This window comes from Castor canadensis, chromosome 3, assembly GCF_047511655.1.
Source record: "Castor canadensis chromosome 3, mCasCan1.hap1v2, whole genome shotgun sequence".
NCBI lineage: Eukaryota > Metazoa > Chordata > Mammalia > Rodentia > Castoridae > Castor > Castor canadensis.
Genome location: NC_133388.1, coordinates 54180923 through 54208035, shown reverse-complemented (window position 1 = coordinate 54208035; position 27113 = coordinate 54180923). Strand labels below are relative to the sequence as shown.

The 27113-nt window shown below is 40.8% G+C and overlaps 1 protein-coding gene across 10 annotated transcripts in view; it reads right to left on the bottom strand.

Annotated features, from left to right (window-relative positions):
* The window catches only part of Trim9 (tripartite motif containing 9), a 104387-nt gene that overhangs the window by 50933 nt on the left and 26341 nt on the right, over nucleotides 1-27113 (bottom strand). For all 10 annotated transcript variants that reach the window (XM_074067990.1, XM_074067991.1, XM_074067994.1 and 7 more), the window contains exon 2: nucleotides 1092-1187. In XM_074067990.1, coding sequence (XP_073924091.1) covers nucleotides 1092-1187 — 96 coding nt within the window. The remainder of the gene's footprint in view (nucleotides 1-1091; nucleotides 1188-27113) is intronic.

Genomic DNA, 27113 nt, shown 5'->3' with positions numbered 1-27113 from the left:
GGGAAACATCATTCAAGAGCTCTTTGTGGCCCAGACTTTCCCCTTAAAGGCTCTGTTCCTTGTAGAAAGAACGCTTTGCTCTGATGGAGAGGCAAGGCTGAGGCAAGCCTTGGGCTGTACAGTTTATGCCAGCAAAAGCAAAGAAAAGACTGATTGATCAACTCCAGGGCTTTGAAAAACAGAAGGAAGTGTACAAAACTGTTAGGTTGTTAGGGAAGCCAAAGTTGTAATGGTCATGCATGACAAAAAAAAAAAGAAAAGAAAAAAGGCAAAGAAATCAGTGTGTAATGCTACGAGAGACTGGCTTCCCTTTAAAAATCCATGTCTTCTTTGACATGGGTTAAATATTAACTCAGAAAGCCAACTTACTAGAGGCCAAAGTTAAGGTTATTTCTTTGAGGCAAACTCCAAAACATAAGAATCATAAACGGTGCAGAGGGTCATTATTTTAGTGGCATGCATTTTATGGCTTCTCCCTTTCAGCTGCAGAGGAGAATTTATGAGTTCTCAAATGTTGGCTGACCTGCTGGTCATTGTGTCCAGATAAAGCAATCTGAAATTATAGTCACCAGGGGATCTGGCTGTAAAACATCCAAGCACCTAAGTAGAGGAGAAGCATGAGTATGGTAAAGCAAGAAAGGAAAAGCAATAGGAAGAAAGGAAATAAGGAAAGAAAGGAAGAAAAGACAGAAAATGTGACTTGTTTATGTTAAATAAGTTAAAATTATTACAAGATGTTTGGGGGAACTTACAGGTTTTAGAAACTCAGCAACAGCAACGTGAATTCACAAAGAAAATATGTTTCTTTCTAAATACACAGAGGTAGAGAATTAGGACTACAGTGTGGAAGACAGGAACCCCATGCAAAATTAAGTTTTGTTTCCAGTTTGTTGGCCAAAGTCAATCACCTCAAGAAGAAATATGTTTGAGTTAGTCTGTATGTGTGTTTACATGAATAGAAGTAAAAAATTAATAAGAATTTCCCCAGGACACACAAAAATAAAGAAGAAACAAGTGCCCCTCCTCCCACTACATAGCTATGCACCGCTGGTGGGGGTTTGCCCTTCCTCTATCTCAGGCGCTGCCCGTACCTGGATCTGCTGTACCATGTTGCGAAGCTGCACCAGAAACTCCTTGGCTTCTTTGGCCCTGTCTGACAATCCATTCAGCGCCTGGGAAAGCTGGCTCTGCAAAGAGACAGAGAAGGACACCGTGGAGCTACCAGTACACAAGACCACATGGGGTTGTTCTCAGAGCAAAAGGCCCCCAGACCCGGAATGTCTGGCCTCCTCAGATGCCTCTTGTCTGAGGCTGGGCCATGGAGCTAACATCTGTGTTGTAATTCTGGTACTGATGGCATCCAGACTCTTTCCTTGGACTCCTGAGTAGTCAGTCCTCTGAAATAGTGAATGAAAACTTCTAGCCATGGTGGTCAAAGGCTCTCACAGCTGATACCTATATACACAGTTTCCTCATCTTATCAATTAAACTAAGCAGTCATTTATGTAATGCTTATAAGGGGGAGTGAGGAGAAGAAGGGTAGAGGGAGTGAAAATGACCAAAGTACATATGGAAGTGTCATGATAAAGCACCTTATGTGCAATTTAATACATACCAATAAAAATTTAAGAACTTTAATAAATAAATTCATTGTAGAAACACAAAACAAGTGAGGCATCAGTAACTCACATCTGTAATGCTAGCTACTTGGGAAGCTGAGGTTGGGAGGATTGTGGTTTGAGGTAAGCCTGGGAAAATACTTCTGAAGACCCCATCTCAACCAAAAGCTGGGTATGGTGGTGTGTGCCTGTCATCCCAAGCTATGCAGGAAAGATTGAGAGCAGTGCAGTTCCATGGCAATCTGGGCAAAAAGATTTCGAGACCTCTCTCACGAGAAAAAAGCTGGGCATGGCAGAAAGTATAAACTCTGAGGCTCGCGATCTAGGTTGGCTGGGGCCAAAGGACTGGAGGTCAGAAGCACAAAACCCTGAGTTCAAATCCTCCAAACCCCCAAACAAACAAAAATCCAGTGACTCAGAGGATCTGATTACTATTGACATTACTCACTTCAGAGGGACTATTGGTCTCGGGTTAGGGCAGAAAGAATCAAGAGTGCCAAGAACACAACAAAGACGGAAGGGTTAGGTTCTCATGTGATGCTCTGGTCCACTTAACTGTAATGACAAGGATGAAGGGTAGGGCAACACTGGACCTCTCGCCCCATAAATGTCCCCTTCTTTCTCCCAAGCACCACGTCCTCTGTTGCACCACGTCCTCTCTGTGCCAGCCTCCTAACTGAGGCTCACTCTCTTTGGACTTCCCACACCACCCCATCACATGGGATGCAGTTGTGCTGGGGAGGCAATGTGTCCAGGTAAGCACTTGCTACCCCAGCCTTGCTGTCTGCTGGGGTGGCCGCTGCTGATCAATGGGACCTAAGTGGAAGTCTGCTGAGAAAGTCTTTGTCCTTCTGCCAGTGTGACTGGTGCAGCCCCTCTCTTTTGGTTCCTGCCTTTGAATTGTATTGTGGTGTCTTCTGACTTGAGTTAGGAGGAAGTCAACATGGTAAGGGTGGAGGGGTGAGAAGAGACAGAGCCTGCATTATGGCATCTTTGAGCATCTGAGCCAGCACCTGAAGTCTCCTACTCTTAGGCTTCTTATTATATGGGAAGAATGAAGTCTGTGTAAGTCCCTGTACTGGAGTTTTCTGTTGCTTGCAGCTGTTAGCATTGAACTTGATACAAAATTCCTTCTCCTAGCAGCCTGAGTATACCTTCTGTCCCTCACTTAGGGTCAGACTCCCTTTCCCATGACACCTTTTCTGAAAAGTAAACCCCATTTTCTTCCTTGCTGGCACAATGCTCCATCTACCCTTTCCTTTCAGTAAAAGGACACAGCATTAAAATGACATCTCTTAGCCCTGTTAGTTTTTTCTTTTCTTTTATTTTCCTTATTAAATATACTGACTCTCTTTAAAAATCTGCATTCCAAATGCTGTGTGGAAGCAACATGGGATGGCAGAAAGAACACAGATTCTGAAGGGGTTCAAATTCTGACACTGTCCTTTACTAAGCATGACCCTAAGAAAGTTGCTTCTGCCTGAATTACTCCAATGGGAATAGTAATGACACTTTGTCATTGGGTTCTTGTGAAGGTTGAATGCATTAATCTGTGTGAAAGCTTCTGCCAATAAAGGGTGGTGATTAAGGGAACTATTCTGAACTCAAACGCTGCCAGTTACTGGCTTCAACCTTTAGCCATAGTTTTACCTCCTCCACAAAATCTTAAGTGTTGAGAGCATTGCTTGAGATGCTATATGTAAAGCCCAGAGCACTGTGGGTGCACACTGCATGAGGCACAGTAAACGCTGCCTGGTATTAAAGTTTTCTTCCTTCATTCCTGCTCACACACACCTGCTGACTGGAGGACTTCGAAGGATGGATTCTTGGAACAGGATCTGTTGGAGAGTATTTTTGATCACCTGTACTTCGCCCTATATATTCAGACTTCAGAATGGAAGATCAATACAATCCAGTAAGAGAAAGCACGCAGTGAGCCCACAGTTGCAAAAGGACTATTCAGTTTGTTATTCTTGGGTGTTAGCTAGACCATGATTTGGGGTAAAATTTTCTCCTCAGGAACGATTTCTAAGACCGAGAAGACAAAGAAAGAAAAGAAGGTCTTATTTGGAAGGGCAGGAATAAAATGACACATTTTAAAGGAGAATGTGTTATGTCATGTCATGTCTTTTTTTTTTTTTTTTTCTGAATAGATAAAAGTTGGCTAGGCCACCACTGTTTTCTTTCTGTTTTTATTATCAGTGCCTTTGTAACCACATTTGAAAGCTTGGATGCAGAAGCCAAATTAACTTGGCTACATAGAAGTGAAGTAACCTGATTTCTTACTTTTCAACCTTACAATTAATTGTGTCTGTATAATGCAAGGCAGACCCAACACTCATAAAGTATTTGTAGACCAGGTGATGCTTTATATTTAGAAAAATTATTTAGTGGTAGACAAAGAGTGATGGCTCCATCCAGTATTTTATGTGACAAAGCAATAGTGAACTGTGAAAATCAATTTCCTTCCACATTTCTTCTCTGTATGCATGTTCAGACCCAGGGTCTCCCACCTGGCTAATGATTGCTCTGGAATTTGATAAACAACTGTATTATAAGATAAAGACCTAGAGGTCTTTCTTCTGAGCTTTGTCCACTTGTAAAAACTGAGCAGGAGACAATGAAAAATCCTGGAAAGCTATTTATTACTAGAAAATGCCCTTGTTTGTAAGGATTTATATGTGCTTTGTTTTTGTAGAGTAGCCTTTGATCACATTTATAAACTACATCTGATGAGCAGGAACATTACTGTTGACTGAGCTGGTTTCCTAGAAGCGTTTACATCCCTGGCCTGTGCTAACAGAGATGTTTTATATTCAGGACAGCAGAGCAGCCTTGGAAAAACCATCAGAGCACTGGAGTTACAGATACGTGTTGTGCGTTTTCATTTCAGCATCTTGGCTGTACACATAGTCATGAGAGAGAGAAAGGTATAGTTCTCAAAGATGTTGATAATACCTAAGCAGCAGCATTCAGATTGCTTGGATATGTGTGTTCTAATTTGCTGCAAAGGTATTGAAAGTGAATGGGAGTGGGGAAATGATGCAGCCACAGAGGCCCTGACAGATTTCCAGTGAAGTTGTTCTCAGCTCAGAGCATGCTCAGAATAACCAAGTTCTCCCAGGGAGAGAGCAAGTTGTTGGAGCTTGAAGGAGAGAAACAAAGAACCATCCTCCTCCTTCCCTCCTTGCTTGCCTTTCCCTTCGACTTTCACCCTGAGCCTGGCTTCTCTTACCCCAAAAGGACTGATGCTATGGGTGAGATGAGTTTAACCTGTAAACTAGCATGGAGGTTTCAGAACCTACTTCTTAGGCTCAGCAAGGGGGAAAGGAATTGGATCCAGGCTGATTAACTCTGCCTGAATCCAGCCACGCTGCTGAGCATGCTCAGGCAGAAGGCAGTGGCTCCTTCCCTTTTTCCACTGTAAACATCCACTCAATTTATTACTAACATTGGATGAAGCTTCCTGGCTGTTTGGGAACTGAAGTTACAGGCATGGGACAGGACAAAAAGTATCAAACGGTAGGTACAAAACAGAAGAGACAGAAAACATACAACAACAGCTCAAGGGCCAGAAAATGGCCCTGCTTCCTCTTCAGGCATGGGACACCTTCTGGTTTTCCATCACAGTGCATGCTATTTGGGTACTGTGGGCAACGCAGAAGCTAGAGCCCACCCCACCTCCTTCTCAGTACCAAGGTGAACACCAAACACAGGAAGAAGGTGGCAACTGATGCAATGGTCATTTGTTATGAGCCAAGAACTCTGGTGGTGCTCAAATATGTATCCTTGTTCATCGCAGTCACCACTCTGCGGAGGCTTGTAAAGGATACAGCTGAGTTGGGTGCTTCTGCTCACAGAGAAGAGCCACAACACAAACTCAGTGTGATGCCAAGTTCTGGAGTTCTTTGCTCTGAAATCTCAAAGAAAGGAACAAACACAACCCAAGAGGAAAGCTTGTGAAGCCAGAGAAGGTGAACTGATGAGGGCTCATGATTGATTATGAGGGGATCTGATCATACGGAATCATCACATGATATCTAAACCATTGCGTGACTAAGTACCTTATAAAATGTTCAATTTCTTTTTTCTTGAATAAATACTTTTTTTTTTGGAAAATTTAAAAAAGTCTCCTATCAAGAGAGACTTTCAAAAGAAAGAAGGTTTGATGGGGGTCCAATTGTGGGTTTATTTCCTACTGGCCTGAGACCTTAGGTAGAGACAACAGAGAGGGGAGTGAGTCGAATGAGGTTTGCAGAGTGACTAACACTTGGGAACCTTCAACCTGAGCTGCCAAGGGGCCTGATTCTTTTCCTAGCTAAAGTTTCTGTCCTTCATGCTTGCACATTTCCCGATCCGTGAAAGGCTCTTGCCATGGGTTTCTCTGGTGATCGAAGACCTTGAGTCTACCCCGGCCCCAGCTCACTATAGTTGGGTGGGTAGGCAGGCATCCTCAGAGGCCAGCTGCCTGCTGATAGCAATCTGTCTCTCAGCCCAGCAGCAGGGCTGGGTCAGGGAATGGCTTGTGATCTACAAATGGAGCAGCTGGGCCTGAGAGCTGAAGCACACAGTCTAGAGATAATGTGTGTGTGCCTGTGCGCGTGTGTGTGTGTGTATTGTATTAATGTGTGTATTAATACATGCATGTGAGTATGGATGTGACACAGTGAATGAAATTGTATGTGTGAGTGTATGTGCATATGTGTGTGTGTGGGAGAACATGAGTGTAAGAGTGTATAAATATGTATGGAGAATCTAGGATCTAAGAAAAAAGGACATGAGTATAAATGGGGGACTGTTGGTGGCGACCAGCAGAAGGTAGGAGGGGGAAAAGAGAGAATTGGAAGGAAGAATATGATTGAAGTACATTATATGTATGTGTGAAAAATCATAAGGAAACCTATACAAAAATTTGTAAGAAAGTTTAAAATGGGGTCGGGGAAAAGGGGATAAGAAAGAGTAACAGAGGGGATGGATATGATCAAAGAACATGCATGTATGGAAATATCATAGCGAAACCTCTTGCTTTGTGTAATTAATATATGCAATAAAAAGTGGATGAGTATGTGAGAATATAAGCCTGATGTCCTATCAATGGAGTATGGAGGGGCCCTAGGATTTGGGAGAGACAGGTTTTAGAGGGGGCCCTATGGGTAGGGATTTGGTCCATTAAACTGCTGCTTATTGCCACTAGTTTTGACAAAGGTTCTCTTCTTGCCCAAACTCTAGCTAGGCTCCTCTGAATCCTCTTCTTCGCTAGGCCTCAACCTTGGCCTGTAGACTTGAACTGATAATAACATAGTTTCTAACAGCTCAAGACTGTATCCCTAGGATGACCCTAGCCCCACTTAAAGTGCCTGCCTGAGAAAACTCAAGGTGGCCAAAAAGGTTTACTGTTTCTTCCAGCCAGTACCTGAAGTCAGGGCCCCTGTCTCCCATTCTCTGTGGGAGAGGAGGAACTGAATTTCAAAAAGTATAAGTTAGCAAAACCAGATGGATTTTATATGGGCCAACACCCCCTCCCTACTTTTTGAAAATTTTCAGTTCCCTGACTCTACTGAGCACCCGCTCAACCCCTCCCAATTTCTGTATTTTCCCTTTAAAATGCCAAATCTGCTTGGTACTAAACCAAGTTGGGTTCAATTTCTGCTGGACTCTTTGCCACTGCAACAGTATATTACTTATTAAAATCTGTCAGTACTTTTTTGGCTTTGCTAATCTTTGACAGTTGCTAAACCTGGCTCTGACCCAGGGAGAGTGGGGCAATCCCTGGATGATGAACTGACCTTCTGGCAGGAGCAGCACAGTGCTGTGTGGTGCCGCACATCACTAGAGATACAAGCTCCTGCCTGAGTGCATATCTCTCCTATAGTAAACAATTCCTCCATGTTTATTGTATATCCCACTGTGAGCTGTGTGGAGGGCAGAAGCAGAAGACTTAATCCAGTACATGGTTACATATCCTCCCCTCCCATTCTTCATTGCTAGACCTGCATACACAGTAGACAGGCATCCATACCACAAGCTAATGCATAGTGCCATGTACCTCCTTTTCCACAACAATTTAAACCCAAATATGCTATTTTACTCATTTTTAAGTCACAAAACTCAACAGAAAGTCATATTCTATCAGGTAGAAGCAACTGAATCAGGTACACAGGCAATAGGAGAAATATGGCATCAGAGTTAAGAGGACAGACTTTCAAGTCAGACAGACTTAGGTTGAAATCCCAGCATTTTACTAGTTGTGTGATCATGGATGCATACCTAACTGTAGTGAGCACTGTGGTAATCTGGTCAGAATCAGTTCTTGGTCACTACGCATCCTCCCAGCCGTTGGAAATACGGCTGCTGGTAGATTACACTAGGAATTCCTCTTAGCAAACGGCAAGTGTCTTGCTTAAGGCTATGCCCCCTTCCAAGGGGTCCCATGACCAGTGATTGGCTGGGACTCCCTTTCCTGAATTTGGGGACAATGGTGAAGGACCATCCCAGCTGCAGAAATCCCCATAGCTTGGTTGAGGTCACTGCAGGTCAGCTTCATCCTCTGTTCAAACCTGCTTTTCTCACTTCCTTATAGGTGAACCTGATAAAAGCAGTAACCAGTTAGCCATCCCCAAGCAACTCTCAGAGTCTCTGTCCAGGGAATCCAATGTAAAATACTATGCTTTCGTTTCCTCATCTGCCTCCTGCGGCTACTAATAATACCTGTATCATAGAATAATGATCACAATTATATGAAATCATGTATAGAAAGTTCTACACAATGTCAGGCATATTATAAAAAATCAATACCTAGTATTATTTTTAGAAGAATATTAAAATATACAGACATAAATTATTGAAACACTTTGGACTATATTTCTCAATTTGAGGCTTGTCAATTATAATTATTCAGACATTGGGAGGGGTTGTAGTATTGTTCACAACTATTCTTTATTTTTGCCATATGATCTTTAATGCTTCCTTTAGAGTCCTGCCCATTGTCCTCCTTGGTCATATGATGACTTATTAACCAAGACATTGTGGAGCACGGTGGCTCAGCCCCATAGTATCAGCTACAAAGGAGGTGGAATTCAGGAGGATCATGGTTCAAGACCAGTCTAAGGAAAAAGTGAGACCCCATCTCAACCAGTAAGTCGGGCATGGTGGTATGTGCTGATGGGTCCCAGCTACACAGAGGCCTTAGGAGGATTGCGATCTAGGCTGGCACAGGCAAAAATGTGAACTGATACCTGAAAAATCACTAAAGCAAAATGGTTCAAGTGGCAAAAAGAGACCCAGAGATCAAACTCTAGTACCACTACCACCAAAAAAAAGGGGCGTCATTATTCTTTAGCTTTTCCTCTTTGTCACAAATCAATGGTGTGTAGACAAATCAGCTCTTCTCAAAAAACAGAAACAAAAAATATTTTGATGTGTAGTATTTGCCACTTTTAATGGTACAAATACACAGTTCATTTTAGGCTACCCACATGACATCACTGGATATGGAGTTGGCAAGAGATTCTGGGGCCTCTGAATTCTGAGATGGCAGAAGGAAAGCAGCTTAGCATACCATTGGGCTTATCTCAAAGAGTGGCTGTGGGTCTCAGAATGGAAGATGTGTGGAACAGAATCCCAGACTGCCTCTTATTGTGTAACATGAATGAGAAATAAACTTTTGTTTGACAAGCCACTGAGATATTGGAGATTGCTATTGTAGCAGAACTGACTTATACAAACAGCAATTACGATTTTTCTCTGTGATTTATTTATTTTACTAATACTTAGAGAATACGGTCATGAGACACAGTGATTCATGCTAGGAAAAGAATGATAAAGAATAGACAATCCCTTCCCTCAGGAACCACCATTGCTCTGCAATGACCACTGTTTTGAGCTTCATTTCCACTTAAAAGTTGTCTCTCACAGGGGATGATGATGCATACCCAGTCATTGCAGGTGGAGGCATGAGGGAAGGAGTTTGAGGCCAGCCTGGGCTGTACAGCAAGCTCAAGGTCAGCTTGAGCAACGCAGAAAGACCTTGTCTCAAAAAACCCAGGGCTGTTGAGATGGCTCAGTGGTAGAACACCTCCCTGTTTGATCCTCAGCACGACAAAAAATAAAAGTTCTCTTTAATAAAACAGAAGTCTAGCATATTCTAACAACTGACCACAGAAACAAAGCTTCTCTATCTCTCAGGAGAAATGAGAAGTATCTGCTTTTTCAGTAAGACACAGTTCTGGTCTGAATTTGAACTCAAAACTCACTGTATGGCAGTGATTCACTAATCTTCAGATATTTCTATGTCTTACACAGAAAGCTCTCAAACTGACGATGCACCTCAACATGGCAGGTTTTTTTGTGCAATGACATAGAAGGAGCCACTTCTGGCCTCGGGGCATGGCAAAAAGAAATGTTGCCTCACCCAGCGCTTATAGTTTCTTAAGTGAAAATTGATTGGCTGGGTCTCCATGGCTTTGGCTTAGAGCTGGGAGCAGTGAAAGAATGCATGCAACCACTGTTGTGACCGAAGGCATGAAACTTTAATCAAGCAGCAAGGATGCAGGCTGTGAGGGCACAACTACTCTGCCCAAGGCTCTATAGAGAGCATGCCTTTCTCCGGATATTCTAACCCTGATATGGTGTGTTGTCAGGCAGTTACCAAGTGTGTACAACTGAGGATCAGAAATGTGCCTTCCTCAGGCTAAGCTCATGTGTAAATATTGGATTTTACGTCCCCAAGATGGACTTTAGAATAGATTGTCTTTTTACACATGCTACCTTCTCTTTTTGGAGGGCCCTAACCAGCAGGGTCTTGGTTCTTTTCCAGAAAACTGTTTTCTCTATGGGTCCCTGGCTGCCTTCACATCACACTGGGCCCCTGTGTTCTTGTAGGTGGTATAGCATTCTGCTGTCTGATATTGCAAAGAAGAGTTTTGAGGTAAGAAAAACAGATTTGAGAAATAACTCTTTTCCCTTTATTTCAGAAGCAGAACATGCAGGAAAATTAGGTAATAAAAAAGACTTGGAAGAGAAAATTCCTCAATTTCATCAGAGACATGCTAAATAGCCTTGTTAATGAACCCTAGTGCTCATCTTTGGAATCTTATATGTACTTATATGAAGATATACATGCCCCTATCTAATGAATTTCAACAACATGTCAGATATCTGTTGTCCTGAAACCTGTCACTTTCATTTAATATAAATATTTTTCCACCTGACTAAATATATTGTTGCCCCATTTTAATAGCTATAAAATACTTTGATAACACTTACCATGTATCAGGTATTGTTTGTAATACTTTTAATTATGTTATCTCATCTTTTTTCTCAAAACAATTTTTACAGGTGATAGAATAGGACAAGCAAAGTTAAGTGGTCTGAGATCACAAAGCTGTTAAGAAACAGAGCAGGAATCAGGCGTGGTAAAATACACCTGTAACCCCAGCACTTGGAAGGACTGGCAGGAGGATCTGGAGTTGGAAGCCAAACTGCTACTAACTATTAGGCTGTAGTGTAATTCATTGTATGTTACCATGATTTAATTCACCTCCTATTTTAGAATATCAAGTTTGTTTTCATCTTGTTGCAAAGACCTGAAAAGAAATTCATGTTGTAAATATTTGACTATATTGTTAATTATTCCCGTTTCTGGAAGTAAGAGTGCTTGAGATAAAACTTGAGATTAAACTTTTAGATTTAGAGGGTTTTTAAAATCAAGTTACCCAAATATTCCTCTGAGGAGTCATTTAATTTGTACTCCCACTGAAGGTATTAAGAAATTCTTTCCTATGTATCTATCTCCAAATATTTTCAGTGATACATTTGTGTTTTTTTGTAATCCCATAGTTAAAGAATGCAATCTCATTTTTTGAATTTACATTTAAATATTACCAGGGTGGGCAGAAGAAATAAGCTTTTTCAAAAGCTTCTTAATATCTTTTCTAGGCCAAGGTGGAAATTTTCACTGGTGTTACTCTTAAAGTACTTGGAAGAAGTCCAGGCACATAGACTGTTTGTTAAGCAGGTTAGCCTTTTTCTACTGCTGATCACTATTGTTAAGACTGCCTCCACCACTAAGAAAGCTGTAGGAGCCCCAATCTGGAAGATTCAGTGGTCTGTTGGAGAGGAAGTAAGAAGTTATGAATTCCAAGTTTTGGTAGCTTATAGTCAGAGAGTCTGATTCACAGTCTCTACTCCTTGCAATTTGTAGTCATTTCTTGGTAGACAGATGCATGTTTGTAATCACTTCTGGTAAACATTCACGGGGCATAAAAGAAGAATACCTCCTATTCTTATAGAATAGCATATACTTAAGATAAGGAGAGTATGCACAATGTAAACTTGCAATGCAGTCATAAACATGATTGAACTTGTTAACTGGGTTACTCAGATGGCTTTAATTTTTCCAATTTAGTCTCTGAATTTACAAAACCCTCAAGTCACTATCCTTGACCAACAGAAATATTTTGCTCAGTTGTCTTTAGTACTGGCTATTGGGAGCCTTCTACTCAGAGGCCGTGGTTGCTTACCATCACTACCATCACTCAGGCCTGAGCTTCTGCTCTGAGCCTTTCTTCTGCAATGCATAGTCAGAAGCACCCAAAATCTAGTCACAAGGCAACTGCTAACTCCGTGGGGTCTGTGTGCCTCCCACAATTATGCAGTTTTACTTATGCCTAATTTGAAAAGAGACAATTCTCCAGGGGAGCAGGAATGACTGAAGCCGTGGAACAAGCCACCGGATGACATACACTCCCTCTGCTTGTGCCTTTACCCACACTGAGAAGTGTTCCATCCTTTAGAAAGGCACAAATACCATATGGCCTGTAGTATACAGGTACCCTTTGTGACCAACTCATGAGGCCCTAAGTTTGTAAGAAGAAGATGTGTGCAGATGTGGTTCATTCCTCTCTTTGACTATGAGTTAGAGAGGCATTCAATTCTTTGTGATGACGTATCACAAATTCCTTCTCTGATAGTCCTAACATTACATTTATAAAGCTTGACAATAAGGGAACAATTACTCGTACCATAGCTCTCCACCTCTCTGCCAATTCTTCAATTATTTCAAGAACAAAATAAAACATAGTCCTGTTTTAATAACTGACCATCTTCATTGGTAAAATGACACTATCTTAAATAGTGTCTACATTAGATTTAGGTTAGACACTATCTTAAATAGGCCAGTTTCCATCCACAATAAATTAAATAGTGATTATCAATATAATTCAGAAAAATGGATTTAAGCTGTGTCTGATTTTTTCACCCTTCCCCTCAGCATCTCTGTCAATTCATTTCCATGCAAGAGAAATGCAGCTTCAGCTTAGTGAAGATAGGAATGGTTTCCATGACAACAGCTTTCTCTTTGCTAGTTAGAATCTAAGATTTGACTCCCACAAAATAAATCTCGCCATGGGAGAATTGGTTGATTTTGTAAATGGCTAAATAACTGTGCAACCATTTCCACAGAAAACCCTGTGACAAGCGTGCACAAGAGAGGGCAGGCCATGCAAGGTGACTGCTGAAGCTGCCACTATGTCACACGCAGAACAACGAGCAGGACATGCCTGTTTTGAGCTGCAGTCCACCCGGCTCCTGTCTGTTAGGCATGGGCGGTGCACCCTGGCCTTCGTGTGAATCACACTGATGTTTCTAACCAAATGGAGGGAATAGTTTTGAAAGCAAATGACAAGTGTTAACCTCAACCACCTTTCCTCTTATTTCCAGAACTTTTCCTTCTCTGAAAAGATGAAATTTCCAGAGCAGTTCTTAAGATATCCAGGATAGGCTGAATTTAATTTCTTCTTATCTGTTTTGCAGTTAAGATTAAGAGCTCTATTAGGGGCTGGCAGAATGGCTCAAGTGGTAAGAGTGCCTGCCTAGCAACCATGAGGCTCTGAGTTAAAATCCCAGCACCATCAAAAAAATAAATAAATAAACAAAACAAGAGCTGCTAATGTACCGGTGTTCCTTTCTTTACCATCATTTCTCCTTTTTTTTCAGTCCTGGGTTTTGAACTCAGGGTCTCACGCTTGCTAGGCAGGTGCTTTACCACTAGAGCCACTTCACCATTCCTTTTATGTGTTAGAGATAGGCTCTCTAGAATTATTTGCCCAGGCTGGCTTCTAATCTTGACCCTCCTGATCTCTGCCTCCTAAATAGCTAGGATTACAGGCGTGAGCCACAGGCACCCTGCTCCATTTCTTCCTTCTCAACAATCTGTCTTATTTTAACATTTAAAAAATGTAGAAACGTTTTTAGTTAGTTTTTTTTTTTTTCATTTAAAAATCTAACATGAGGCCAGGAATGGTGGTATGCATCTGAAATCCTAGGTATTGGAGAAGTTGGAGGATCACAGTTCTAAGTGAGCTTGGGCAAAGGTCAGTGGACACCTTATCTGAAAAATAAATTAAAAGTGAAAGTACTGGGGACTTGACTCAAGCAGTAGAGTGCTTGCCTAGGCCATGAGTTCAATCCCCCGCAAGGAAAAAGAAAATTAACATCATTCCAAATAGTGTTTTATAAGTATGTTTTCCTAATAACATTCATATGAATCATAATGGTTAACTGGTACATGTAAGAAGAAATTGCTCTTAATCTAGCAGGACACAAAATCAAACTGAATTCCATGTGACCCTATCCTGCTAGGCCAGGGTGTTCTGAGCACTGGGTCTCCCTGAAGAAGCAGCAGGTTCTGGTGGAGACAGGTGTGTCCTCAGCACAGATGTGTGGTGAGAACGCGTGCATGGTTGTAAATAAGGCTGCAAATGTTCACAAGGGCTGAGCATCATCTGCAGAGTGCAAACCTGATGGCATGGTGCGTGACCATACACCACACTAAGTGAGCTGGATGTAAAAGGCAATTACAAGTATGTGACAGAAGCCCCTCAGTATCCAGCCTGTCCTGGTCCTCACCCAGCAGAAGATAATGATGAGATAATGATACTGTCTTGTCAGTCTTGCTCAGTCTGCACAGTGGGTTCTCTCCTTGTTCCCCTAGCCCATCCTCTGTTGCCATCTCTCCTCTGCCCTTCTTTCAAAGTGCAGAGGAATCTGAAACCCATTATCCTTTCATTGAAATTCATTCACATTAAACTTTTATCTAAACCAAAGGTTTCCCTTTTAAATCTTTTATTTCTAGTTGTAAAATGAAAGACTTTGAGGTTGAAAGAATTTTCAGTAACATTGAAGAGCAGGAGCAATTTTGGTGAGGAAAGGAGACCTTGGAATCACATTAACTTTACTCTGCTTTACAAAGGCAACCCTGGCACTGTCTTGCTACAAAAAGTTTCTCTCTCCTCCTGTCCCCCAAAGGGCATCTTCTGCCTTGGGATAAGAACATCCCCTGGAGGCCACTGGAGGCTTGGTCCTGTTGGCAGTTAGGAGTGGAGGGACTGGTGTCCCTTTGCATTGAGGCTTTCTCAGGACCTAAGCCTAACCTGTTCCAGTACAGACCTGCCTGCAGGCAGTTCCTCCTACCCAACACCTGATCCCAACCTTCTCTGGGTGAATGCAGGCTGGCCCCCCTCCTGTCTTCCTTACCCTTAATTGCCCTCTTTTCCAGGCTTCCATCTATCTATCTGTCTATCCATCCATCCATCCATCTATCCCAGCATGAAACTTCAGGAGCTTAGCAGTAGAGCACTTGCCTAGCAAGTGTGAGGCCCTGAATTTGATCTCGAGCACTGCAAACAAAACAAACAAAACAAAACAAACAAAATAAAGTAAAACAATGCATTAGCTAAGCTAGTAGTTACTAACGTTAGTGGCATAAGTTGCTTACTTGAGGCCCTAAAATGCGTACACTGTATCTCATATAGTGTTTCTTCCTCTGAAATTCTAATGCTTTGATTGAAGTGCATTAGTTTTTTGACAAGTGTTTTCTTAATTGTCTTATATTTAGAATTATCATCTTCTGCTCATTTTTATTGTATATTTAAAATGACAGAGCTAGTTGAATGAAATTAAGTGTGGAGAGAAGAAAGGTCAGAGGGAATGAAGAAACCAGAACAGGAAGAACACGTGGTCTTGTGAACTGAGGCACTGAGCTGAGAGGGGGCAAACAAAGGGGAAGGCAGGAACGAGGGAGCAACGGAGAGAGGGGGGAGGGTAAAGAAATACAGAGAAAAGGATGGAGAACAAGTTAGACTCAGACTTCCACCATCTGGGAAGCAATGCAGTACCTACTGATGCCAGAAGCTCACTTGACCAGCTCCACACACCACCTATGTGTGGCCCAGAAGATAAGGCAGTGTCTCCCTGATCCCTAACTGATGCTGAGGGATGAGAGGACAGTGTTGCCACAGAAGCTTTACATGAAATTTATACAGGAAAGCAAATGTTAGAATGAATGATTTAGAGATCCTTTACCCCTTTCTATGGATATGCACAGACTTGGCACAACTAGGTGACTCACAGCTACATGAATGCATTTCACTTCTCTAGCAGTTAGAATGGAACTGAGATGAGCAGGTGGCTTTGAAATGCATCAGTGTGGGCAGAACTGCATTCTCCAGAATTTCCTTTCCCATGTGTTCAGTTAGTGTGAGACAAAGAGGGATTCTTTCAGGAGACTGGGGGAGAGTGAATTATCAGTCATTTGGTAGCTCACTCATTGTCCCCTCTGCTGACTCAACCAGGAGGCACGCGGCAGCTGCACCAGCAACTGCTCCAGCTTCCTCTGGACCTTCAAAAACTTCTCCAATTCCTGGGCCAGGTATGAGTGTGTGTGTGTGTGTGTGTGTGTGTGTGTGTGTGTGTGTGTGTGTATGAGTGTAAGTGTTTAGTTCTATGACAAAAGACTCTAGATTGCAGACATCATCACATCACCAAGGTCAGAAGCAAGAAGAACTGAAACAGGTTTCAATCCATCCTCATGGGCTCTAGCTTGTGCTTGTGGGTTTTAGCTTTCTCTAGTTCTCTTCCACATTTTTTTTCCTGGAGGTACTGGGGTTTGAACTTAGGACCCTGTACTTGCTAGACAGATGCTCTACCACTTGAGCCACACCCCAGATCTTTTTGCTTTTATTTATTTTTCAGATAGGTTCTCTCATTTTCCCAGTGCTGGTCTCAGATCACAATCCTCCTACCTATGTCTTCCATGTAGCTGAGATTATAGTCATGCACCACCACACCATGTGCTCTCCCCAACTTTACATCTATCTTGCCTGCCTGCCTACCCTCTGGACTTCATCCTCCAGGATCAGATGCAAGGAGACGGCATAATCTGCTCCTCCATAATTGTGTAAGGTCAAATCCTTATAATAAATGTCTCCATCCATCCATTCATCCATCCATCCATCTATCCATCCATCCATACATCCATTGATTGTATCTCCTAGTGGTTGTACTTCTTTGATTGAATTTTGCCTGATACAGAAGGGTAAGAAGAGTATGGAAAACATTTAATTCTAGAATAAACAAATAAAGTCTTCCTTAGTGACAAAAGAACAACAAGTGTATAAAAATCACATGAAAACACAAATTGAAACCTATCAAGATACCACTCCACACCACTAGGATGAAAATAATCAAAAGGCAGACAATAACACTTGTATGAGAACCCTCATGCATTGCTGGGGAGGGGGCTTGTGACATGGAGCAGCTTCTTTAGAAATCAGCTTGACGGCTCCTCAAAAAGTTTAACATAGTTGGAATGTGACCCAGAAATCCCACTCCTAGGTATACACTCAGGAGAACAGAAAACATGTGACACTGGAAGAACTATTGCCATTTGTTTGTTCACTCAATCAACAAGTGTGCACGTAATGATATATAATATTAACATATATATCTATAGTATTATTTATAATAATCCAGGAAAAGGGAATAGGCTTAGTATATATGAGAAGTGGCAAAAAAGAAAAGAGTGTGGCTACAAGGAAGGTGTGGGTGCAAAGCGTTTAGCAGGGGATTGGTACAATCTGATTTACCAGTTACACAAAGGCGTTATAACCATCTTACCAACTGGAAACCCTCCCCATGGAAGACTGTGTTTTCCAAAGACAGTTATACCTATGTACTTAGCCTTTTCTAAATGTGCTTCCAATACTGTGACCTACTAACAGGAGGGGTCTGTGTTCCCTCTCCTTGAATCTGGACAGAAACTAGGGTAGTCCCACCTAGTGAAGTGTGACAGAAATGATCCTACATGCCTTCTGAGGTTAACTCACCAAAAGCATACAGCTTCTGCCTGGCATTCACGTTCTATCTCTCTCTCTCTGTCTCTGTATTTTTTTCTCCATGGGTGCTCACAGTTGGAACAGAGCCAGCACCAGCTTGTCAATCACATGAGCGAGCCTCCTTGGGAATGGCTTCTCCAACCCTCCTCAGGCCCTCCTGTAGCACCAGCTAATGTCTGATGGCAACCTCATGAGAGACTACAAGCAGAACCACTAAGCCAAGCTGCCCAGGGTTCCCATGCACAGACACAGTGAGACAAATGATAAACTGTTTTTAGGCACTAAGCAGTCTGAGCACTAGATCGTGTAAGACTTTGAAGGTCATGGTGAGGACTTGGATTTAATTCTGATATGATGCAAAGTCATTAGACAGCTTTAATGAGGAATCCATATGCCCTGCTTTACAAGTACAAAAAATATTATCACACCCAGATTAACTACAGGAAATTCTCTTTGTCCCTAAAACTATTAGGTAGCCTTTCTCTTCCTCTTTAGTGCATCTCTTTCATCCTTGCCCTCTCTTTTTTTTTTTTTTTTCCTGTCTAGCAGTTTCTATTCTCTCTGCCTTGCTGTTTCCTACCTTTCTTGCCATTGACCTCCATTCCCTCCCTTCTTGGCCTGCCCAAGACACCTCAGGGACCTGTCCAATGCTCTTAGCCAAAACTACCCCAGTGGAGAAAGGCTTGGAGAGAGGAATTTGGGTCAGGTGGGATAAGGACAGCAGGTCTTACCTGGCAAGCCTCTGCACATGGAGGACAGCAGATTTTTACACAAAGCACCCAGGGAGAGCTGCATTTGCATAACTTGCTAGTGTGGGTGTAATTAGAAGGAGTATAATGCAAACAGCTAAGTCATCCTAAACTGCATTGTTAATGAGCTCTTAATGTGGGATCCCCAAAGAAAAAGATGGACTAGTCAAGGCATCTATATCTAAGGTCTTTGGTAAGAAAGGCACAGTGACCCAGCTACCAAATTTCATTAAAATTCTTATCTGGTTTGGGACTAAATTAATTCTCTCAAAGTGGATTTGGAATTCTCCATATCATTAATATGGTTTTAAAAAAAAAAGACCTATAAATGCTGTGCAGCAAATTACCAACTCCTTAACACTTGATAAACTCCTTAAAAATAATGAGGTCTGTGACTGTAAGTAGGAACTAACTTTTGTAGTTAATAACAACTGTTCAAAACCTTTTGTACCTCTTACTGTGTGTCTGCTGGAATTCTTCTCTGGGGAATTAAATTTGATGATCAACAACCCCAGTCCTTAGAGTACTTATTTTGGCTATTTTTGCTATTATCAACATTAAATTTATATTTCATCCCTACAGATTTGATTGTGAAAGGGAAGGCCAAAATTATTCTGATTGCCTAAAGCAACTCGGTCTGCTTGGTATCAGGTCATCAGTGATCTCAAAGGAGGAATTCTGACATAGAGGTTGCCAGAACAGAGGCTGCCAAGATTCTTTGCCATTCATTTTAGCTACTGCCACGATGTACTCAGACTCCACTACTTAAGCACATTCCTCTTTACCCCCATTTTTTGACTCCATATACAGATATCATTGCCCATAAATCACAACAAGTTGAGAGTTAAAGGTCACATCTTTTTGGTAGAGTCCCATATATCATAGCTGGTGCTCATGTAGACAACTCGCCACTTTATCTGTAGAGTAGAAAAGCAACACTCAGAGAACCAAAAAGAACCTTGAAAACTGGCACTTCTATTTTCTATTAGAATGAGCTTTATTTGGGGCCCACTCACAGTGTTTATCACATCCTCAAGAGTTCTGAGATGAGTCAGTTTTTCAAATGCCCGGTTCCTCCCAAGGTTCCCTGGGAAATCCTCCACTTCTTCCTGGTATAGTCAAGCATGGCTTCATGATGGGGATGCACTCTGAGAACCATGTTGTTAGGTGTTCTGTCACTGTTTGCGTATTGTAGACTATTCTTACACTAAGATGGCCATGTCTCTAGGTGATGTAATATTATGGGACCACAGTCACATATTTGGCCCATTGTTGATGAAACAACATTGTGTGGTGCATGACTGTGCTTTCTTTTAAAGAGCTGGTCTTCATGGGGGTGGGGTCTCGGACATAGGGGGAAGCTATGCACAGTGCACACTGACCATGGGGGATGCTTCAGTTCATATGCAGGAAAGTTCATTCAACACTCAGTTTGTGCTTCACACTTCACACCCTGAAAATGCCTCAGTCACAAAAGCACAACTGTAAAATAGATCACAACAGGTATTCTTAAGATGGGACATTATTATCCAAACGTAGACTAATCAACTATGAAATATAAAAGAAATATATTAGGAGCAAGAATGAATTTACAAGGGTCTGCTGTCTTAAAAGTCTTTAATAAAGTACATTATCAATTTAATCAGGTACAATCTGTATAGATAAATGAGTTACAATCTGAACCTTAAAAACTGATAATATTAAAATTTAGTGATTGAAATCCAGAGACTATAACAGAATTAACTAATCTTACTACTTTACATCATTTTAAGAGCATGGTTGATAACTCATGGAAGAGAAAGGATTAAATATTTTTATATTCATTTAACTTATTACTTTGAAGTTAAGATATTATTTCATTAAATTTAAAAGCCATCAGTTATAAGATGTACCCTTATTTTAGGTTCCAATAAGAAAAAAAAAAGCACTGACAATTAAACTATGAAATAATGTTTTCTTATCAGATTGATTGTAAAGTAATCTTGATCCAAGAGATTATAAAATATAAAAAATGTGTGTAGTAGGTAGAAGATTAGCTCTCTGAAACATGTCTATACTCCAATCTCCAGGACCCATGTATATGGTTACAGGGCAAAAGGGAATTAAAGTTGCAAACAGAATTAAGTTTGCTAATGAGCAATCAGGCATATCATCCTGGACTCAATCGCAATGTAATCACAAAGACCCTTTGAGCCTGGAAGCGGGAGGCTGAAGTCAGGGGGAGAATGGATAGAGAGAAAGATGCTGGGTTTAAATAAGGAGGAAAGGGTTGTGAGCCAAGGAATGTGTGTGTGGTTTCCAGAAGCTGGAAAGGTGAGGAAATGGATTATTTCCTAAAATCTCCAGAAAGGAAGACAGCCCTGCTGACACCTTTATTTTAGCCTAGTGCATGCTGGATTTGTCACCTACAGGACTGTGAAATAGAGTAAGTTTGTGTTTTTCAGGTCACTACCTTTGTGTAATTTGTTATGGAAGAGATAAGGAAATCAATCCGATGTGTATCTTAGAACCCATGAATATTAACATAACTTGCACAAATTTAAGCTTCTAATATTTATTTTTACTAGATATTTAAATTCATAAGATTTATTCAACTATTATTCATAAATATTTTAGACAACCCCAAAAAGTTTCATAATGTCCTCTCCTTCCATAAGGGATAACTTTTGCTAATATCTACAAATTCAGCCAAGTGTGTCCAAAAATGAACCTATTACTCCACACTCCTCTTATATCTCTGTTACAGACGTAGAAAAATAATCCCACTCCACATTATGTCACAATTATGCTTATGAATTAATAATCTGATTCTGATAAGAAATTAGAATATTCCAGAAGTTTAAAAATCTCTCTAACCAGGTATTGGTGCGGTGGCTTATGCCTGCAATCCCAGATGCTCAAGAAGCAGAGATTGGGAGAATCACAGCTGAAGGACAGCCCAGGCAAAAAGTTGGTGAGATTTCATCTCAATCAATAAATTGGGTATGGTGGTGCATGCCTATGATCCAGCTACATGGGAGGCCATAGATAGGAGGATCCTGGTGTGAGGCCAGCCCAGGCAAAAACATAAGACTTTACCTGAAAAATAAGTGAAGCAAAAACGGGCTGGAGGCATGGCTCAAGTGGTAGAGCTCCTGCCTAACAAGCTTGAGAACCTGAACCTAGTACTGCTGGAAAAAGTTTTTCTCTAACAGGATCAGCAATTAGTTATAATCAGTGATTCTTTATCCTGCAAGGGAATGAAACATATTAATTGGCTTATATTTGTTTTTCAAATTAAAAAAAATTCATTGTATTGGCTCTGTGCACGGAGCACTAGCCATTCTATATCAAAAAGAATTAACCTAGAAGGTAACACCCACGCACAGGAAATCAATGTGAGTCAATGCCCTGTATAGCTATCCTTATCTCAACCAGCAAAACCCCTTGTTCCTTCCTATTATTGCTTATACTCTCTCTACAACAAAATTAGAGATAAGGGCAAAATAGTTTCTGCTGGGTATTGAGGGGGTGAGCGGGAGGGGGGTGGAGTGGGTGGTAAGGGAGGGGGTGGGGGCAGGGGGGAGAAATGAACCAAGTCTTGTATGCACATATGAATAATAAAAGAAAAATGAAAAAAAAAAAAAACAAATGTGTAGTTTGCATCTGTAATAGCCAAATTCAAGCTGAATTTCTAAAATGAAGCAAAATTACCATGAAATAATCCCCCATGCCAGATACGCTACACCTTAAATCCCAGCTCTCATAATTTCACATATAAAACCTGGAAGTCAACAAATGAGCCCCACATCTCCCAAGCAGTAGGGAAATGTCACCTCACATGTGCATAGTGTACTCTCCACCATGGGCACCACTCTGAATACAAAGTAAATGACCCAGGCAGTTGGTTTGCATTCACAGCTCAGCAAACCATCTAAGGGAACTCTTATTTTGCTCTTCTTGTGCCAAATTCCTTCTTTTTGGTTTCACAATTTCAGGATCTTAATTGCAGGTACTCCAAGATCTTGATTGTTCTGTCAAAGTTTTTTCTTTTCATTTCTCTGTTTCCCCTATCACTGCTATCTTGTCATACATAGTGCAATTTGACAGAGCCTTTCCTTTGACTCCCTTCAAGTCAAAGGTCAGTGTTTTCAACTTCTGGGATTAAGAAGCAAATATTTATTAAAACAAAGTAAGAGATTTAAAACCCTATCTTGTACCCGTTAGTATTCATCTGGCTTGGCTTAGCTTCTGCTTATTAGATAAAAGAATGACTAAAGGAACTCATCTCCCATTCACTAACCAAAGCATTCTGGAGCCATGTCATTTTTTAGAGCATTCATTGATAAGGCTCTTTGGGTAGTCAGAATAGGGTCTCTGAAATGTTGTCGATATGGCCCCCAATGCTGGTCTCTAAGCCTTCCATTTTTATTGCCATCACCCAAACAGCCTATACTCTTTGGTAGAAATTTCTGCCCACCCTCTAATGGGAAGCACTTTAGTTGAGTGGCCATGGCAGCAAATGACGGGGCTAATAAGCTATTCTGCTGCCGCTGTTAGCCTGGTTAGCAGGAGCACTGCTCTTTCTGCAAAACTGCAATGTGTGTTTGTCTTCTAAAATAATTCAAAGCAATTTACTGAATTCCCTGAATTGTCTTCAAGAAGGTTGTGATGGAGACGATAACGCTTCTTATAGATGAAAGGATTTATTTTCTGGTAGTCACCATAATTAGTATTATTAAGACTTGAGACTCCTATGTTTTATAGTAATAGTCTGTCTGCTAAAATAAAGTACACTAAACTTTAAACACTGATTTGTCATATTTGAAATTTTGTCTGGTTTTTTTTTTTCAAAATGCATCACTCAATTTTCCCCACAAGGCAGTTACACAGGAAATTTTTCTTAAATTTTTTGTCTTTGAAGTCTGCCTGCCAAATATGTACTTATAATCCATTTAAGATATGATACATAAGCAGAAATAGCACTGTACATTAGAAATTCTGGAAGGCATGAAAACCATGTGTTATTTTCCCCTCTATTTTTTTTATAAAATAAAAATCATGGCTTTGTCTCTGCATTTGTTCATTGTTTTCTTAGTAATGCAACCTACTGACTAAAAAAATTGGCCACACTTTTAAAATCAGTATGTTTTACAGCTTTTTGATATTGAAACATTTATACAAGAAACAAAAACTAAACAGGAACGATGCCTTCAAAGCCAAGTTGATGTGAAAATTTATCCACCAAGGATCAATTAAAGACAAGTTACTCCAAGAAGAGTAGGCCCTGATTCCAAGCCAATTTACTCTGGTTTTAAATTAAACTCTTGCAACCTTGATTAGTTAGTCTCCAAGTCTACAACTGATTGGAAGTAGTGCTTCTATAAACAGATTACGGCAAGAAGTGATACCTGATAATTTACCAGTAAAGAGATTGAAAAAAAGTGAAAAATTGAAAAATGTCCCCTGGTGATCTAGAAGCTTAGGCTAGCACAAGTCAGCCTCCTACACAGACCTGAGGGTATCCCTGCACTACAGCAGGACATGATCAGGCATTAGAACTCGGAGCCAACACCACAGGCCAGCCCAGACATAGCTAGTTCCTATCTGAATGCCCTTAAACTGGGTACTGTGACCTTCACATCCACAGAAAGGAAAGAGTTCATTCTGCTTTCCCAAAATCAATGTTTCTCCTTGGGAATACCAAAAGAGAGCCTGTATGTATTAGTTAGGTTAGCACTGGTTCAGTTCATGTGAATTCTCTTTACCCAGAATAACGAATGCATTTCTTAGCCTCTCTTCTGCTGGGAGTGGCCCTAGAACTAACTTCTGACCAATGAGATTTGAAGAGGAAGTGGTATGTACAGCCTCCAAGACATGACCTCCCTTCACCATTTCCCTCAGTGGTGTTGAAAACTCAGGCATCATGGTGAGCTATGCCGGTCCATGTGGATTACAGGCAACAAGACCAAAGACCAAAGGTGTCTAGACATGACAGATACACTCAGCTGACTTTCACGTCAAAGAAATAAATGTCTGTTTTGTTTAAGCTGATCCAATTCAGTCACGTATGGTGTCTCTCAGTCACATTAATTCAAAATGACAAATGCCCTTAAGATTATGGAGGGGAGTTATGAGATGTTTGAAGAAAATGAAAAATAATGCTAAAATAAGCTTCATGAGTTACATGCTTAGCTCTCCACATCTAAGTAAGAATGCTCATGTGACATTCTGCATTTTTCTTCAGAGACTGTGGAAACTCTGAACTGACTACCCAATTCTCTAATTTCTCTAGGGCAGGTTAGAATCTGTACAGGAAGAACGGCAGGTTAGAATCTGTACAGGAAGAACAGATGAAATGGAGGCAGAGTCTGCCAGGCCCAGGAGCAGCCCCAATATCAGCACAACCTCCCTCCTCTGCCACCTGCAGTGGCCCTGGGAAATCAGTTCTCTCCCCAGGGAGGAGGAGAGCAGCGCATTGAGGATCAGAAAGCAGAGGAAGGGCAGAGATTTTTCATTTCCTCTAAACACCACTCTACAACTTGCTCTCCTGTTACTATGGTTACCACATGACTTCTGAATTAGTTTCTACAGAAGCAGCAGTTGTGGAAGCTGGTAGGCATAGCATTTACCCAGGTGCCTTCACTAATAAGAAATGCTGGCCCATCTGTTAAAAATGTACACAGTGAGGGAGACTTTTCTTCATCATTTACTTGTTTTTCTTATTTGCTTACCAATATCCAAATTGGACACAAAGAATTGGGAAAGCAATGAAGAGAATGATAAACATTCTTCTACCAGGAAAGCTAACCACCAGGAAAGCTTCTTTAGAATAATGGTTACTAGCAATGCTCTAAAACTGGGTTCCAGGACTAGGAGGTATCATAAAAAACAAACCATAAAACTGGGTTCCAAATAATACATTTAATGTAAAATGGGTAGTAAACTCTGTAAAAGAAGACTTTCACCCTAATTTTAAGACTTTTGTATGTCTTCCATTCAAAAGTAGAATGCCATCAAACTGAAACACAAATATGAATCACTTCCTGCCTGGAACAATTCAGAATTTATAATGGGTTTTCTAGCTTTCTGTTTCTTCCTTCCACAAATCACACTGCACTGAGCTTTTAGCATAATAGTTCAAAAATTGCATTTCCACCATATTGCTTACCTGTTGAGATCCTATTATTATCTTTTCTTTACTCAATTCTCTCGCCCTTAGCCTAGTCTTCAAAGTCTTGCCTTGTTCCATCTTTGTTGCCATCTCCACAGGCCCCCGGTCTTCCCTAGCTCACCATCCTAACATTCTCTGTATGTGTCATCCTGTCCTTATTTTTTATGGAACCACACAGTATGTATCTTGTGTTAGCTGCTTTCACTCAACACAATGTTTTTGAGATTCAATCATTTTATTACATAAATCATGAGTCCTGTGAATTGCTGAGTAGTATTCTGTTATGCGGGATATTACATAATTTGTTTATCATGCTCCTCTGTGAAGACATTTGGGTTGTTTCTAGTGTTTGGCTATTACTAATATGATTATAAACATTCTTGCAAAAGCCTTGTGAACATATATTTCCATTTTTCTTGGGTAAATTCCTAACAGTGGTATTATTGGTTTATAGTGAAGACATGTTTAGCTTTGTAAGAGAGTACCAATTTCCCAAAAATCATTTTATTCTCTCACTAGCAAAGGTAGAAATGTTGTCTCATATCCTTTCGAATGTTTTGTATTTCACTGTGTTCAATTTTAATAAGTTATATAAAAGTCTAATTGTGGTTTAATTCACATTTACTTGATGACTAATAGTGTAAGGTACTTATTCATGTGCTTAATGAACCTTCTCTATTGAATCTTTTAATTTTCTTGTGTACTTATTTGAGACCCTCATCTGATAACACCAGCATCTGAACCAGTTATCTTTGAGCCTACTATGCTGACTGCTTCATATCTTGACAAATGGTCACACTGTATTGATTCTTCAAATATCTCATCATTCTTGACTGTATGTCAGACTTTGTATTTATAACGAACAATAAAAGTGCCAATTTCACTAATGGCAAGAGTAGCTTTTATCTATACAGGTATCAGTTATAAAAAGTACTTGAAGGCACTGGAGAACAACCCAAATAAGAAGGAATTACATGCAAAACTATGCTTACAGTGAATTTTCCTCTGAGGCAAGGGCAGCTAGGAGAACTGAAGTCTTACTAGCCGGTGGTGAGAGAAGACAGACTTTGTATCTACCAGAGTGAAAACTGGGGAGGGGCACATTATCCTATAAAGGGGAGTGCCATAGAGAGGGGATCCATAAAATCTGCATTTCAATCTCTCCCTTCCTGAAATCTTTGGTTAATCTCTGAACTGTGGGTGCATGGAGAGATTCTGAGGAGCCTAAAAGAAAGTGCAAAATAAATGAACAGAGGTATCTGCACCTGCCCAATTAAGAGAACCAGATTTTGAATTCTGACAATACATAGTAGTTGGTAATCATAGAATTTTCAAAGACCGGAACACTAAGACTCTACAAAATTAAAATGATTACCAAGTAGTGTAAATGTGCACCAGGAGAATTCTTACTTTATAGTTA